Source organism: Bos indicus, chromosome 22, assembly GCF_029378745.1.
Source record: "Bos indicus isolate NIAB-ARS_2022 breed Sahiwal x Tharparkar chromosome 22, NIAB-ARS_B.indTharparkar_mat_pri_1.0, whole genome shotgun sequence".
Lineage (NCBI taxonomy): Eukaryota > Metazoa > Chordata > Mammalia > Artiodactyla > Bovidae > Bos > Bos indicus.
The window spans coordinates 10,521,179-10,538,310 of NC_091781.1; the positions used below are offsets into that span (position 1 = coordinate 10,521,179).

The 17,132-nt window shown below is 44.2% G+C and overlaps 1 protein-coding gene across 4 annotated transcripts in view; it reads left to right on the plus strand.

Annotated features, from left to right (window-relative positions):
- TRANK1 (tetratricopeptide repeat and ankyrin repeat containing 1) overlaps positions 1-17,132 on the plus strand; it is a 97,297-nt gene that overhangs the window by 34,973 nt on the left and 45,192 nt on the right. For all 4 annotated transcript variants that reach the window (XM_070776042.1, XM_019984445.2, XM_070776044.1 and 1 more), the window contains 4 exons: positions 1,108-1,191; positions 2,053-2,191; positions 4,355-4,486; positions 9,632-9,802. In XM_070776042.1, coding sequence (XP_070632143.1) covers positions 1,108-1,191; positions 2,053-2,191; positions 4,355-4,486; positions 9,632-9,802 — 526 coding nt within the window. The remainder of the gene's footprint in view (positions 1-1,107; positions 1,192-2,052; positions 2,192-4,354; positions 4,487-9,631; positions 9,803-17,132) is intronic.

The window sequence follows — 17,132 nt, forward strand, 5'->3', positions numbered from 1 at the left end:
ACTTACTCCTTGGAAGGAACGTTATGACCAACCTAGACAGCATATTAAAAAGCAGAGACATTACTTTGTCAACAAAGGTCTGTCTAGTCAAGGCTATGGTTTTTCCAGTTGTCATGTATGGATGTGAGAGTTGGACTATAAAGAAAGCTGAGTGCTGAAGAATTGATGCTTTTGAACTGTGGTGTTGGAGAAGACTCTTGAGAGTCCCTTGGACTGCAAGGAGATCCAACCAGTCCATCCTAAAGGAAATCAGTCCTGGGTGTTCATTGCAAGGACTAATGTTGAAGCTGAACCTCCAATATTTTGGCCACCTGATGCGAAGAGCTGACTCATTTGAAAAGACTCTGACGTTGGGAAAGATTGAAGGCGGGAGGAGAAGGGGACGACAGAGGATGAGATGGTTAGATGGCATCACCAACTTAATGGACACAAGTTTGGGTAAACTCCGAGAGTTGGTGATGGACAGGGAGGCCTGACGTGCTGCGGTTCATGGGGTCGCAGAGTCGGACACGACTGAGCCACTGAACTGACTGGTAGTGTAAATGTTCTCGATTTCCATGGCCAGTCTCAAGCTGCTAAGTCAACCGTAGGGCTTGGATTTGGAAGTGACGTACGTACACAGTCAGCTCCCACTCTGATAGGAGCCGCTCCAACACAGCCCCCAATAGGGTCTCATGGACCCCAAATAGCACTAAGGTGCTGCAGAATAAATTGGGATGGGTTATTTCAAAAGGATGTGTTTCTTCTGCTCGCTGAGCTTTAAGAACGTTGCAGGAGATTACTTCTTTACCTCCCTGCCCCTGTGCTCTCCCAGTGCTGCCCGCCATCAGCTACTCCCGTCTTCAGCAGGCTTTGAGGAAAGGTGGAGAAAACCCATATCTCAGCACAAATAGGAATTTCACCGGACAGAGACACTTGGATTATCCTGGTTAAGGCCAAAGAGTTTGGCTGGTGGCTTAAAAAAAAGAACCAGGGCTGGAAGCTGTCCGGTTTTGTCTTTTGTTTCTGAGTTCCTAAAGTTCCTAAAGCTTAAGATTACTTTTGTTTTAATAACCCATGTGGAGAACATAATTGTTCCCGCTTTTTCTGTTTCTCCCCTTTCATCAGTCATTTCTGCTTCTGTCAGTGAAGAAAGACCGGCTTCCAAGAAATCTCCACGTCCCAGATTTATCACTGAAAAGTCTCTTTGAGGTAAGGTAGCTTCTTGACACGGAGAAGGCAATGGCAACCCACTCCAGTACTCTTGCCTGGAAAATCCCATGGACGGAGGAGCCTGGTAGGCTACAGTCCATGGGGTCCTAAGATTCGGACACGACTGAGCGACTTCACTTTCACTTTTCACTTTCATGCCTTGGAGAAGGAAATGGCAACCCACTCCAGTGTTCTTGCCTGGAGAATCCCAGGGACGGGGGAGCCTGGTGGGCACAGAGTCGGACACGACTGAAGCGACTTAGCAGCAGCAGCAGCAGCTTCTTGACATGCACGGTTTCAAGTCAGACCTCTCCCCACTTAATGGTGACTGGGACCCTCCCCTTCAGCTGCCTCACTGCAGATTTGTTGTTTATGGTGATTGTAGGCTGTGGCCACAGTGAATCAGGGGTTTACTGATTCTAAACTCTTTGGGTGGGGGCTGGGATGAGGGGGAATTGGACGAAGGCAATCAAAAGGCACCAGCTTCCAGTTATATGATAAATAAGTATTAGGGATGATAAATAAGTACAATGTGATAAATATAATTTACACTGTGATGTGTTATGTATGAAAGTTGTTAAGAGAGTAAATCCTAAGAGTTATCATCACAAAATTTTTTTTTAATTTAATTTTGTGTCTCTATGAGATGAAGGATATTCACTAAACTTGTAATAATCATTTCACAATGTACCTAAGTCAAATTATTATGCTGTACACCTTAAATGTGTACAGCTCTGTATGTCTATTATATCTCAATAAAACTTGAAGGAAAAAACCCCAAACTTTATGGGGAAGGAGAGTCTGAAGTTTCATATTGATGTGGCAGCTGCCATAATTCTTCCTGTGTGTTTTTTCCCCTAGAAATACGTCTGCGTCGGACGTTATGAGAAAGTGGAACAGGTGCCCACGCTAGTGCAGTGGCTCGTCTGCATGGGTGCAAATGTGGAGAGCATAGGACCGTACCCTCTGCACACCCTCATGCGCCTCTGCATCCAAGCCGGTGAGTTCTTTCCTGGTGGTACGCCCTCCACGCTGCCCTCCAGCTCAGACCTCGGGGTCTGTGAAACCAGAATGTGGCCGTGTAGATGTGGACTATTCAGATGATCTGAATAGTCAATGATTGGATTATTCAAATATATGAAGGCAGCAAGGAAATAGTACCACTTTTCCTTTCTCCTGGGACCTCACAGCTACAGGAGGCCCACACTGAAAGGATTCTGTGTTCTCAGACAGATGCTGGCAGCAGGCTGGGGCCCTGGGATTCAAAAACGGGCCTTGCGACAGACAGCCTTTGCTGGACAGAGCTCTCAGGGGAGCTGTGGAATTTCTTCCTGCTGGCCAAGTCAGCCGTGGTCTTTTTCCGGGTTCATTTTTCCCTCTCAACCAGAGGATCAACTAATGTGTATGTGGGGGAAATCCCAAGGTAAACACTGGCTATTGCTGATGCAGTTGGCTTGTGTGTTTTTTTTAAGTAATCCTGTTTTCATATATATATATATACTTTTTTTGCATTTTTAGCCTTTACCACCTGGCTATAGGATATCAATTTTAAAATATTTTTATCATTAAAACACACACACATACAATATCCACATTTATACCTTAGATAGAAACCTGTTTTTTTTTTTTTTCCAAGCATATGTAGCATCAGTGTTGGATACTGACCCAATCTTAGAGCCAGAAGGAACCAAGAGGGCTTGTCTACACTGTCTTCCCTTTCTAGGCTGTAGCATCTTCTCAGGATAGGAGTGGCATGCCCAGGGGCTGAAAGACCTGAGCCACCATCTTTGCTTCAGCCAGATTTACCCTTTAATTATGCATTTCATATATTGGAGAATTCATATGAGCATTTACGTATATACATTTTGGTGACTAAATTATTTAAAAGTATAAAGTCTGAATAAAAGCAATCTAATCCAATGCTCCCAGTTTCAAATTAGGAGCATCTCTGGGTATGAAAGTCACAGTCCCTCTCTGTGTCTACTTTTTAAGTTTGTTCCTGTGGTTACAGGCAGGTGTGGATAAGATCAAGTCTTCGCATTTAGGCCTGATTCTCTTCTCAGAGGAAAACTCTGACATGGTGACAAATGGTGTCCACAGAGTTGGCAGAACTGTGCGGCTTTTCAGAACCCACTGGAAGGAGTCTAAGAGAGGAATTTGAAATCTCTGTCCTATCTATAGACATGCAGTGGGGTGCTGTTGGTGCCCTGCGCTGGTCCTCTATGACCAGTGCCCCCGTCTCCTGCTACACCACAGCCGCCTTGTTTGCCAGTGAGCTGCTGTTTGCCAATAGGCACACCCCTCCCTCCCTGGGGGTGGGTCTGTAGCTCTGGATTGACTGCCACTGGGGTACGGAAGGAGAGCACCTACCTCAAGGTGGGTCAGTGCTGTGGTGCAGTTCCTGATCCACAAGCTCCCTGTGGGTGGAGGCTGAAGGCCGCTCAGCTGAGGCCACATCTCTGCTTGCTTCCATCCCCTGCCCTGCTTCCGTCCTCTCTTTCTCCCCGGCTCCCTCTGCCAATAAATCACACATACAAGAATCCTTGTCACAGGCTGTGCTTCTAGGAAGTGGGGCTTCCCCAGTAGCTCGGTGGGTAAAAACTTTGCCTGCAGTGTAGGAGACACAGGAGACATGGGTTTGACCCCTGGGTCAGGAAGATTCCCCTGGAGGAGGAATTGGCAACCCACTCCAGTATTCTTGCCTGAGAAGTCCCATGGACATAGGAGCCTGGTGGGCTACAGTCCAAAGGGTCGCAAAGAGTTGGACATGACTGAGCAACTAAGCACAGCTCTGCTTCTAGGGAATTGAACTTAAGTTTTCTATGAATAACTTCCTATGACTTGTGCTTTCAACACACACATTTTGGGACTTCCATGGCAGTCCAGTGATTAAGACTCAGTACTTCCAATGCAGGGGGGCACAGATTTGATCCCTGGTCAGGGAACTAAGATCCCACATGCTGTGTGGTGTGGCCAAAGGTTTTTAAAAAAATAAAAACAAAAAACACCGACACACAAACTCCGTCTCCACACCTGTGTGTGGCAAGGGACAGTGTATGTTGGATGCCCCATTGGGCTCCCTTGGGCTCCCTTGGTGTGCACAGTGGTTTGCTTTGCTGCTTTCTGGTCTGTTGGAAATAACACCACTCATTCATTCCTTCAGGGGAAAGCCATCTTTTCAGGTGGTTAATGGACTACAAGCCTGAGTTGAAAGGTCGCATCAACCAGAAGGATGAGGATGGCTGCACTGTCCTCCACGTGGTTGCCGCCCACTCGCCAGGGTACCTCACCAAGCGTAAGTGGCAGCACCATTCAGACTCGGGTGTAGGGAACCCACGCAACTGACCACTTTACCTATTCCATCCCGTGATGGCTTTTAATAATCAAAAATATCAAATTATGCGCCCCCTTTTTTTTTTGTATTTTCAGCTTGCTTTTCAGAAAAAAGCTTTTTCTGATATATTTTGTGCTTGAAAATCTTACCTAGTGATAACTCTTCTCGAGAAAAAGTACTTATATAGATTTAAATTAAAAAAAATTTTGTGACTCAAGATTAAGTATTTTTTTTCTGGATTTAATTATTACAAAATTATTATTACTACAGAGAACACTAAAACAACCTAAGTATATTAAATTTTCTGTAAGTAGTTATGAAAGATAAAAGAAAAAATTGGGGGAAGGAGGTAGGATCATGGGTCGTGGTGCCTTCTCAAAGGGGCTTGCCAGCTACTTAATTTTCCCTTAGGTTGATACTCTGGAAATCAGGCATTTTTACCACCTTTGGGGCAACTTTGGTAATTGCATTTGTTCTCTCTACTGTGTAACAAATCATCATAAACTTAGTGACTTAAAATGACACTCATTTATTAGCTCACTATTTTATAGGTCACTAGTCCGGTGCGATCTGACTGAGTTTTTTGCTCAGAATCTCTCCCGGCTGAAATCAAGGTATTGACTGGGGCTGCGTTCTCATCTGGAGTTCTGGGCCTTCCTGCAGGCTCCCATGATTGTGGCAGAATCGGGTTCCTTGTGTTTGTAGGACTGTTGTTGTTCAGTCGCTAAGTCATGTCTGACCCTTTGTGACCCCCTGGACTGCAGTGTGCCAGGCTTCCCTGTCCTTCACTATCTCTCGGAGCTTGCTCAAACTCATGTCCATTGAGTCAGTGATGCCATCCAACCATCTCATCCTCTGTCACCCCCTTCTCCTCCTGCCCTCAATCTTTCCAAACATCAGGGTCTTTTCCAGTGAGTCAGCTCTTCACATCAGGTGGCCAAAGCATTGGACCTTAGCTTCAGCATCAGTCCTTCCAACGAATATTCAGGGTTGTTTCCTTTAGGGTTGACTGGTTGGATCTCCTTGCTGTACTAGGGACTCTCAAGAGTCTTCTCCAACACCACAGATCAAAAGCATGAATCTTTGCTGCTCAGCCTTCTTTATGGTCCAACTCTCACATCCATACATGACCACTGGAAAAACCATAGCTTTGACTAGACAGGCTTTTGTTGGCTAAGTGATGTCTCTGCTTTTTAATATGATGTCTAGATTTGTCATAGCTTTGCTTCCAAGGAGCAAGCGTCTTTTGATTTCATGGCTATAGTCACTGTCCTCAAGTGATTTTGGAGCCCAAGAAAATAAAATCTGTCACTATTTCCACTTTTTCCCCATCAATTTCCCTTGAAGTGATGGGACCAGACGCCATGATCTTTGTTTTTTGATTGTTGAGTTTTAAGCCAACTTTTTCACTCTCCTTCAGCCTCCTCAAGAGGCTCTTTAGTTTCTCTTATCTCTCTGCAGTTAGAGTCGTATCATCTGCATATCAGAGATTGTTGATATTTCTCCTGGCCATCTTGATTTCAGCTTGTGATTCATCCAACCCAGCATTTTGTATGATGTACTCTCAGTATAAGTTAAATAAGCAGAGTGACAACATCAGCCTTGTACTCATTTCCCAATTTTGAATCTGTTGTTTCATGTCTGGTTCTAACTGTTGCTTCTTGACCTGCATACAGGTTTCTCAGGAGGCAAGTCAGGTGGTCTTGTATTACGATCTCTTTAAAGATTTTCCAGTTTGTTGTGATCCAACAGTCAAAGGCTTTAGAGTATTCAGTGAAGCGGAAGTAGATGTTTTTCTGGAATTCCCTTGCTTTTTCTATGATCCAACGAATGTTGGCAATTTGATCTCTGGTTCTTGTGCCTTTTCTAAACCCAGCTTGAACATCTGGAATTTATTGGTTCACATACTGCTAGAGCCTAACTTGAAGGATTTTGAGCATTACCTTGCTAGCATGTAAAATGAGTGCAGTTGTACAGTAGTCTGAACATTCTTTGGCATTACCCTTCTTTGGGATTAGAATGAAAACTGACCTTTTCCAGTCCTGTGGCCACTGCAGAGTTTTCCAAATTTGCTGGCATATTGAGTGTAGCACTTTCACAGCATCATCTTTTAGGATTTGAAATAGCTCAGCTGGAATTCCATCACTTCTACTAGCTTTGTTCGTAGTAATGCTTCCTAAGGCCCACTTGACTTAATACTCCAGGATGTCTGGCTCTAGGTGAGTGATCACACCATCATGATTATCTGGGTCATTAAGATCTTTTTTGTATAGTTCTTCAGTGTATTCTTGCCACCTCTTCTTAATCTCTTCTGCTTCAGTTAGGTCCTTACCATTTCTGTCCTTTATCATATCCATCCTTGTATGAAATGTTCTCTTGATATCGCCAGTTTTCTTGAAGAAATCTCTAGTCTTTCCAATTCTGTTGTTTTCCTCTATTTCTTTGCATTCTTTACTTAATAAGGCTTTCTTATCTCTCTATTCTCTTGAACTCTGTATTCAGTTGGGTGTATCTTTCCCTTTCTCAACTGCCTTTCGCTTCTCTTCTTTTCTCAGCTACTTGTAAAGTCTCCTCAGACAACCACTTTGCCTTCTTGCATTTCTTTTGCTTTGGGATGGTTTTGGTCACTGCCTCCTGTACAATGTTATGAACCTCTGTCCATAGTTCTTCAGGTACTCTGTCTACCAAATCTAACACCTTGAATCTATTCATCAGCTCCACTGTATAATCATAAGAGATTTGACTTAGGTCATACCTGAATGGTCTAGTGGTTTTCCCTACTTTCTTCAATTTAAGCCTGATTTTGCAAAAAGGAGCTCATGATCTGAGCCACAGTCTTGTTTCTGCTGACTGTATAGGGCTTCTCCATCTTTTGTTGCAAAGAATATAATCAATCTGATTTTGGTATTGACCATCTGGTGATGTCCATGTGTAGAGTCATCTCTTGTGTTATCGGAAGAGGGTATTTGCTATGACCAGTGCCTTCTTTTGGCAAAACTCTGTCAGCCTTTGCCCTGTTTCATTTTGTATTCCAGGGCCAAACTTGCCTGTTACTCCAGGTATCTCTTTGACTTCCTACTTTGGCATTCCAATTCTCTATGATGAAAAGGACAGCTTTTTTTGGTGTTAGTTCTAGAAGGTCTTGTAGGTCTTTATAGAACTGTTCAACTTCAGCAGCTTCTTTGGCATTATTGGTTGGGACCTAAACTTGGATTACTGTGATGTTGAATGGTTTGCCTTGGAAACGAACAGAGATCATTCTGTCATTTTTGAGATTGCACCTAAGTACTGCATTTCAGACTCTTGTTGAATATGAGAGTTACTCCATATCTTCAAAGAGATTCATGTCCACAGTAGTAGATACAATGGTCCTCTGAATTAAATTTGCCCATTCCTGTCCATTTTAGTTCACTGATTCCTAAGATAACTGATGTTCACTCTTGCCTGCTCCTGCTTGACCCCTTCCAATTTACCTTGATTCATGGACCTAACATTCCAGGTTCCTATGCAACATTGTTCTTTATAGCATTGGACTTTACTTTCACCACCACGTTTGGGGTGGTGATCTCATCCACAGCTGGGCATCATTTCTGCATTGGTCCAGCCTCTTCATTCTTTCTGGAGCTATTAGTAATTGCCTACCCCACTTCCCTAGTAGCATACTGGACACCTTCTGACCTGGAGGGACTCATCTTCTGGTATCATATCTTTTTGCCTTTTCACACTGCTCACGAGTTTCTTGTGGCAAAAATAGTGGAGTGGTTTGCCATCCCCTCCTCCCGTGAACCACGTTTTGTCAGAACTCTCCACTGTGACCCATACGTCCTGGGCAGCCCTGCACAGAATGGCTCATAGCTTCACTGAGTTATGCAAGACCATTCGCCATGACAGGGCTGTGATCCATGAAGGGGTTGTAGGACCGAGGTCCCCGATTTCTTTCTGGCTGTTGGCCAGAGGCTGCTGTCAGTTTCCACAGACCACACATATTCTTTGTCTAATGGCCTCCTCTGTCTTCAAAGCCAGCAGGAGAGAACTTCTTGTGCATCAGATCCCTCATAGTCTGAATCTCTGTGCTCTTCCATCTCTGACCTCTAGACCTTTGACCTTTAGGGCTCATGTGATCAGACCAGGTTAATCTCCCCATCTTAAGGTCAACTGCTTTGGGAAGTTAAATACATTTCCAGAGTCTCATCACAGCAGAGTTTAGATTAGTATTAAATGGATAACTGGGAGAAGGTGTGTGTATACCAGGGGTTGAGAGTCTCAGGGTCTGAGAATTTTGCCTTTCACAGTGCAATACTTGATAGGTGAGAAGTATGACTTTAAATTTTGCCTTATTTTTGTAAGATGAGCGGCGAGCAGTTGTGACTGGGGAGATGGGAAAGGATAGCATCACAAGCAGGATGTTGTCTGGTGTAGAGGTGCTCTGTCAACGTGGTGAATTGTCAGAAAGCATGTGTTTGGAAGCTGGGAATTAGGCACTGATTCTTGTAACTCTCGGTGCTCACATAAGTCTTCGTACCTCCAGGAATATACCTGGTACATTCTGAAAACAGTTGCATCTGATCACAGAGACCCCTTGATGCTTGGCAAATAAATGTTAAAGCAGCAGATGGAGCCAGCAGCCAGAAGTGGGGTTAATGAAGGTTCAAACAGGGAAGAAAACCCTGATGCAAAAACAATTGCCACTTTCTTCTCCTGTCCCCAGACTGTTTTTTTTTTTTTGGAAGTATGTTCTGTTTCCTCCCTAAGGAATAAAGAAATCTGAAGTCACAGCTTGCTGTCATCCTTACAGCTGTAATTGTTGCCTAGTAACAAGAATCCCCCTCTCCTTGCTTGTTGCCAAGGAGATGGGAGAAAGGTAGAGAGGAGTGCACTTCTGAACCTCTTAAAAGCTATTGTCCTTCCCACTCCACATAGGACTCTGGCTCCGGGGACTCGGCTGGATTGCCCAAGGCCAGCAGTTCAGCTTCTGTAAACAGAGGGACTCTGGTTCCTTTGCCCCAGGCCACTCAGGCTGGGAACCGGGCAGATGTGTGCTCATGGGGACCTCTCCTTATGGAAGAAACCGTGACAACCCCTCCTTCTCACTTTGGCCTGCTCTAGGGCAAACAGAGGATGTACAGATGCTCCTGCGCTTTGGGGCTGACCCCACCCTGGTGGATCGACAGTCCCGGTCTGCTGTGGATGTGCTGAAGAGGAACAAGAACTTCAGAGCCATTGACAAAATCAACAGCCACTTGGAAAAGCTGGCAGCGTGTTCTAAGGACCTCTCAGGTACAGCTTCCAGGGAATTAACTTTTTCGAAGGGGCAAAACTGGTTCTGTGAAATTAGGTACAAATCAGTATATCTTGTCTTAGCACATGAAGATGAAAGTGAGACCTCCCAGTCTTTGGAAAGCTTGCGTGCTTTTTTTGAAAGACAGAATGAGACAACTGTTATTTTAAAAGTGTCTACTACATTCTAGGAACTTGGCCAAGTCTACCCTTGGGCAGTAAGCGTGATTTTTTTTTTTTTCCACGCATGCACATAGTAAAAAAGAAAAAAACCAGACAGAACAGGAGATAACAAAAATCAAGCCCACTTCTGAGAAACAACCACAGCCAACAATTAAAAGTACATTTGTAACTCTATTTCTTAATCTGTCCGTTTGGATAGCATCTATGGACTGACTGCTATAAAGATAAAACGCAGCAAGTCAGCCCTTGTTGAATTTTGCCTAGTAAAGTGATTTGTGCCATTTACATCTGTTCCTTAATTCACCTATAGACTGAATTTTCTGTGCTTCACCTATAGACTGATTCTAAAAATTGAAAAAACATTAATTGCCTTTATATGGAAGTATGATTTCTACAACTAGTAGCATATTGCACCCAATGAGAAGAATCATCAAATGCCCTCAAAACTTTGCTCTTGAAATATTATACTCTCTAAGCATCCTAGTTTGATGAAGCATACAAACACATCATTGTCTATGTGTGTGTACAGGTGTGTAAGTACACACAAATGATTTTAGGTTTGTTTAGACTTTTATTTAGACTGTAGCCCCAGCACACGTATGCTTTTTTCAGTTCTTGCACTCACATGCAGCACTTGTGACTCATGCTGTCTGTCTAGATTTCTTTCTTGCTCTGCTAAGTACCAACTCCAGTAAGTTTTTCAGTGAGGAGATGTGCATAGTAGACTTATAGGGTTTTTGAAATGTCTTTATTCTGTCCTTAGACTGAGAATTGGTCTGCATTTAGGCCTTGTATTTCATCGATCCTCAGTTGCACTTTCCCCCCACATTTTGCCATCTTTGAATTGGATTGCGTTTCATGATCAGTGATGTGTCACAGTTTAACGGCAGCCTTTTCTGGTGTGTGACAGTCTGTGATCTCTTGGGTTTGTGAAATATGCTGTAAAACCTCGTTCCTCACAACTTTGTATTCTCGCCTCCATTACTGATTGGAAGAAATGTCAGTCTTATTTATTGTCCCTTCTAGAATTTCCTGTCCTTAGAGTTCTGGAATTTCCCTGGACTGTATCTTATTCATTCTTCTTGCTTAGCACCTTATGATCCCTTTTAGTCTAACTTTTTTTAGCTCAGGGAAATGATCTTCTATCACTTCTGTTTCCTTCCACTGTCTCTTTGCCAGCACTTTCACATAGATGAGCTTCTCCTCTGCTTTCCTTAACGCTTTCTATCTTTTTCTTTTTTCTTTCCAGATCTTTAACTAGGACTTTAGCTTTTCCTTTTATAATTTAGCTTGTCTATTGCATTTTTAAATTTGAAACTCAGTTTTAATTTCTAAGAACTCTATCTGGTTCTGTTTCTTTTCATTTTTTCCTTTAAAAACTTGTGTGCGTATATATGTATCCCAGCCCCCTTCCTTTAAGAAGCAGGAAAACGCGCCTGCTGCTATCTTTGTTGTTGCTGTTGTTATGCTAGAGTCTGTGGTCATAGAGTGGATAGGATTTCTTGGCTGTTTTATGTTCAGGAGGATCATTTCTTTTTCTGCCATTGATTGAAAACTCCGTGGATCCTGTTAGCAGTTATGGATTCAAGGAGTTCAGTACTTCCTAGGCCTCGTCAGGTATTCAGAAGGGGAATCATCATCAAGTGGATAAAATGAGGACTGAGCATCTTTCAGACGTTGAGATAGAAACCAGTGGGGCTCTGCCGGGTGTGGGCTAACAGGCATCCAGGATTCCTTCACCCAGCCCTCCCTCCCTTTGTTATCCTCCTTTGGATTTTTAAGTGGATCTTCCCTATGTTAGATTCACAAGGAAGGAGAAAAGCACAGGCATGTATTTTTTCGAAGTTTGACATGGCACGGCAGGCAAGCCCTCCTAAGAAAACAAAGAAACGGTCAGAGAAGTGGCGAAACGTAGTCTTTTCCTGTTGCTTTGAGCACATAGAGGCCGTCTAGAAGGGCACCTGTACTACTGGGAAGGGGCCCTGAAAGAGGATGTGACTGTTGGCAGGTCTTAGACACAGAAACATAACTTGAATGGGGGACTGTTTCTATCGTTTTCCCCTGGGTCTGGAAGACTATTTTCCTCTTATCTCCTGGGATTTAATTTCCCCAGGAATGATCAGGCACGCTTTCAGGTGTGGGGAAAAAAATCTTTCAGGTGAAAGGAGGGAGAGCAAAGGTCAGAGGAACTTGGATAAGATGAGTACTAGAGGCCCAGTTCCTCTCTGGGGGCACGAACATCCGTGATGTCTGGACTGTGTCTAAGTCATTTTGGGTGCTTAGGTCATTTTGAATAGGCTGTCTTCCACCTGGCCACACTGGGGTTTGTTTTCCTCACCACCTGAGGGGGAAAACTGACCCCTCCACCCCCAACACATACACACAGACACACACACTCACTCACTCGACATTCAAAAAACTAAGATCATGGCATCCAGTCCCATCACTTCATGGTAAATAGATGGGGAAACAGTGGAAACAGTGACAGACTTTATTTTCTTGGGCTCCAAAGTCACTGCAGATGGTGACTGCAGCCATGAAATTACAAGATGCTTGCTTCTTGGAAGAAAAGCTTTGACAAACCTAGGCAGCATATTAAAAAGCACATTATTTGCCAACAAAGGTCTGTCTAGTCAAAGCTATGGTTTTTCCAGTGGTCATGTATGGATGTGAGAGTTGGACCATAAAGAAGGCTGAGCAGCAAAGATTGATGCTTTTGATCTGTGGTGTTGGAGAAGACTCATGAGAGTCCCTAGTACAGCAAAGAAATCAAACCAGTCAATCCTAAAGGAAATCAGTCCTGAATATTCCTTGGAAGGACTGATGCTGAAGCTGAAACTCTAAAAGTTTGGCCACCTGATGTGAAAGAGCCAGCTCATTGGAAAAGACCATGATGCTGGGAAAGATTGAAGGCAGGAGGAGAAGGGGGCGCGACAGAGGATGAGATGGTTGGATGGCATCACTGACTCAGTGGACATGAGTTTGAGCAAATTCTGGGAGACAGTGAAACACAGGGAAGCCTGGCGTGCTGCAGTCCATGGGGCTGCAAAGAGTCGGACGTGGCTGAGCTGAGCGACTGAGCAACAACAAGAAGCAACTGAAGAACTGAAATTTTATTAACTTTATTTTTATGTAATTAAGTTAGTGGGCCTCTGTATCGGACAGTGTCATTTTAGACTTTAACCCAGAATGGTTTTCTGTGCAGAGTAGTAGTTGAGAAGACAGTGGGAGGGAAGGGCAGAAGGAGGGCCTGGGGCCATGGGAATGAAGGTAGATCTTCATAAAAATGAAGATTATATGGATTTTAATCTCTCCCCATTCACACATTAGTGGGCACAATGGAAGCATTATTTTTAGGAAGAGATGCTACCTAGGGGGTTGGTACCCTTGCTCCTGACCTGAGTTTTAACTTGATGGGTTTTTTAAAAACTTCATTTATTTATTTTTAGGGCTTCCCCTGTAGTTCAGTGGTAAAGAACCCACTTGCCAATGCAGGAGATGTGGGTTTGATCCCTGGGTTGGCAAGATCGCCTGGCAACCCACTCCAGTATTCTTGCTTGGGAAATCCCATGGACAGAGGAACCTGGTGGGCTACAGTCCATGGGGTCACAAATGAGTCCGACACAACTTTGCAACTAAACCACAACAACAGTTTGTTTATTTTTGGCTGTGCTGGGGCTTCGTTGCTGTGCACAAGCCTATCGTGCACTTCTCATTATGGTGACTTCTCTTGCTGCAGAGCACAGGCTCTAGGTGAACGGGCTTCAGGAGGTGGTGAGACCTACGGGCTCGCGGGCTCTAGAGCACAGGCTCAGTAGTTGTGGTGCAGGGGCTTTAGTTGCTCTGAGGAATGTGGAATCTTTCTGGACCAGAGATCGAACCCATGTCCGCTGCATTGGCAGGCAGATTCTTGTCCCCTGTACCACCAGGAAGTCCACTTGATGGTTTCGTTTTTCACATCTGTGGTCCTGAGTAAAGCATCATTAGGACACTAGCTTGTGTGCCCAGATGAACAGCTAGGATATAGGCTAGGATAAAAGATGTTCTCACCTTTGGCTCTTTCTGGCGGTTACTGTGCCCCATTCTGATGAAAATGGAGATGGTTATCTTTGGGTGGCTTTTGCATGTAGGTGAGAAAGCCTGAGAAATATAGGGTCTCGGTGAAGATTTCTGCTGTTCTCTAAATAAGAACTTCCATTAACATGCACGTGAATCCTTTGGGAGCCTTTTAAATGCAGATTTTGATTCAGCAGATTCAGGGCAGGGCCTTTCTCACTAGCTGCGGGGGGAAGGCAAGGCCCACAGGGCAGTAGGGAGGTTGGGGGCGGGGGTGAACCTGAGAGGTCAGGGTTACCTGTCTTTCCCTGCCTCTCATGACAACCACTAGATGGCAGCATGTCCACCTTCTCTAGCAGCTGGACTGCCGTCAGGACCAAGGAGACTGGAGCCTCTATTGTTATTGTTCTCGGTCGGTGGTGATTTTTCCTTTGATTCACTGGTGCAGGGCTTTTCAGAGAATAAATCCAGGCTTCTGAAGCCTTTCTCTCTGGTCCTCCCCGAGGCACCAGCTGCTTTCTGCTCTGTGAAGGTGCCTCTTGCCCAGGACTAAGAGGACTCTGACCTTCTCTGTGTGTTTCCCCCATAGATGGAGCCCGTGATTCAGAGGCCATGGTGTATCAACCTTGAGTCCCTTAGCACCACAAAATGCCCTCTTTTTCAGTAAATGAAGGCATGCGATATTGATGATACTTTTTCTTTATTATAAAATCAATAGATTCTTTTTTAAAAAAAGAAAATATTCTTCATAAACCCACCTACCTGGAAACATTAATATAGTTGTGATTTGGTCATTTACTCTTATTCCATGCATTTACAGTTATATATTTTAATTTTCTTTTATAAAAATGGGATGGCTACATAAATTTCACTTGATAAAGTGTTTGTAATAAAGCTTGTCAGTTTCATCTTTTTTTACCTCGAAAGGAAGATTTCATACAAAAGCAAAATCTCCTTTTGAAATGATATATTTCTGTTTTTTAACAAGAAGAATCTGCCTATAATGCAGGAGACATAGAAGATGTGGGTTTGATCCCTGGGTCAGGAAGATCCTCTGGAGGAGGAAATGGCACCCACTCCATTGTTCTTCCCTGGAAAATCCCATGGACAGAAGAGCCTAATGGGCTACAATCTATATGGTCACAAAGAGTCAGACACACCCGAGCAACTAACACACACAACAAGAACTATTACAGCTGAGCACTACTGCAGCTTTAAACGATCTCTTTTAATTTTAATTTTAAATTTTGAATCTGCTTGTATATATCTATTAAATATGACCATTGTAGAAAATTTGTAAAAATATCATTTTGTATAAACACAGAGGGACTTCCCTTCGGCCAGTGGTTAGGATTCCACACTTACATTGCAGGGGCACAGGTTCGATCCCTAGTCGGGGAACTAAGATCCCACATGTCTTGGGAAGCAGCCAAAAAAGAGAAAAATAAATACATTTTTTAAATAAATAAAAATAAAAACAAAACTTTATTGTAATTACACTTTGGCATATTTTTTATCTAGTCTTTGGGTTGTTCATTACTTACATAGTCATCTTTCTAAAAAACCTGTGATTATAATGTATGAATAACCTTATAACCCAAAGTTTCTTCTCTCTCTTAAGCTTATAGAAAATTTAGGAAAAAGCAGACAGGTTCAGAGTAATAAATCACGTGTACCTACCCAGAGATGCCGACCCACAGCTACTACTGTCTGTTTCAGCACATTTCCTTTGATGCTTTTCTGTGTTGCTGATATCACTCTCTAGTTTCTTGCCTGATTTCTGTACCTTTCTCTGGTCTATAACCACCTTCTTAATTATTCTGAACCACACAGCCACCCATTATTATACAACTGCATCTAACTGTCTCTACTGTCAAGCTTGGTAATCTTTCTGTTCAGTTTCAAATGATTTTATACTAAACTAACTGCCCCCCCGAAGAATGATGCCGTGAGGCAGGAGGCAGGGGACACGTGGCCAGGTTTCCACCTGCTTGGTGGAGAAGGAAGTTCCTCCTTTAGCAAGGGTTCTATTCCTGTATTGTGCATTATCACTGTTTTTGTGTCTTCAGAGGCATTCTAGGATGAAGGTGGGATGCCAGGCCCAGGGGTTTTGTTCAGTCACTCTTACACTACACAGTTCATGTTCTCTGCCTCAGAGCCGGCTGCTAGCTTAGGTGATGTGGGTCTTCCTGTGCCAAGGGTTTCCACTTCCTTTTCTCTAGAGGTTAGTGCTAGAGTGGTCTTGCTTCTGTCTGGCACCGGAAAGTCTCTTGATTAGAAGGCAGTGGGGGCTTGCCCGGGAAGTTGGTGTGTGTGTGTGTGTGTTTCTGGCTCTCTGACCCAGTCTTTTGAAAGGCGAGCCAGGTGTGTATCAGAAGGCACAGCAGGTGACGTCGGAGCTCTGCTTGGGTCCCCTGGGTCCCTTCCCACTGTTGTGTGCTCCCTGATGTGCCTTCACTTTGCAGAGCCCACACCTAAGGCTCGTTCTCAAAGAGAACAACCTAAGGGCTTATGGAGCCTGCTTTGCTCAGGCTCCTTCAAACCAGAAGTGCATGGGAATTTATAGCCTCTAGGGCTTCCCTGATAGCTCAGTTGGTGAAGAATCCACCTGCAATGCAGGAGACCCCAGTTCGATTCCTAGGTCGGGAAGATCCGTTGGAGAAGGGATAGGCTACCGACTCCAGTATTCTTGGGCTTCCTTTGTGGCTCAGCTGGTAAAGAATCCGCCTGCGATGCAGGAGACCTGGGTTCGATCTCTGGGTTGGGAAGATCCCCTGGAGAAGGGAAAGGCACTCCAGTATTCTGGCCTGGAGAATTCCATGGACTGTATAGTCTATGGGTTCACAAATAGTTGGACACAACCGAGCGACTTTCACTCACTCACTCAAGGCAGGCTGTGGACAGTGACAGACAGAGGTGAGAATCTGAAAGCCCATTCCCCTTGCCTTGCCAGCGCAGCTCTGAGTGAGTCACTCCAGATCCCCCAGGGGACCGTGGGGCTGACAGCCTGCCTGCTTCCTCCCCAGCCCTTACCTGTTCCCCCACCCTCACTGGTCTCTTCTTTCTTGAACTATTTGCACACAGATCTTTG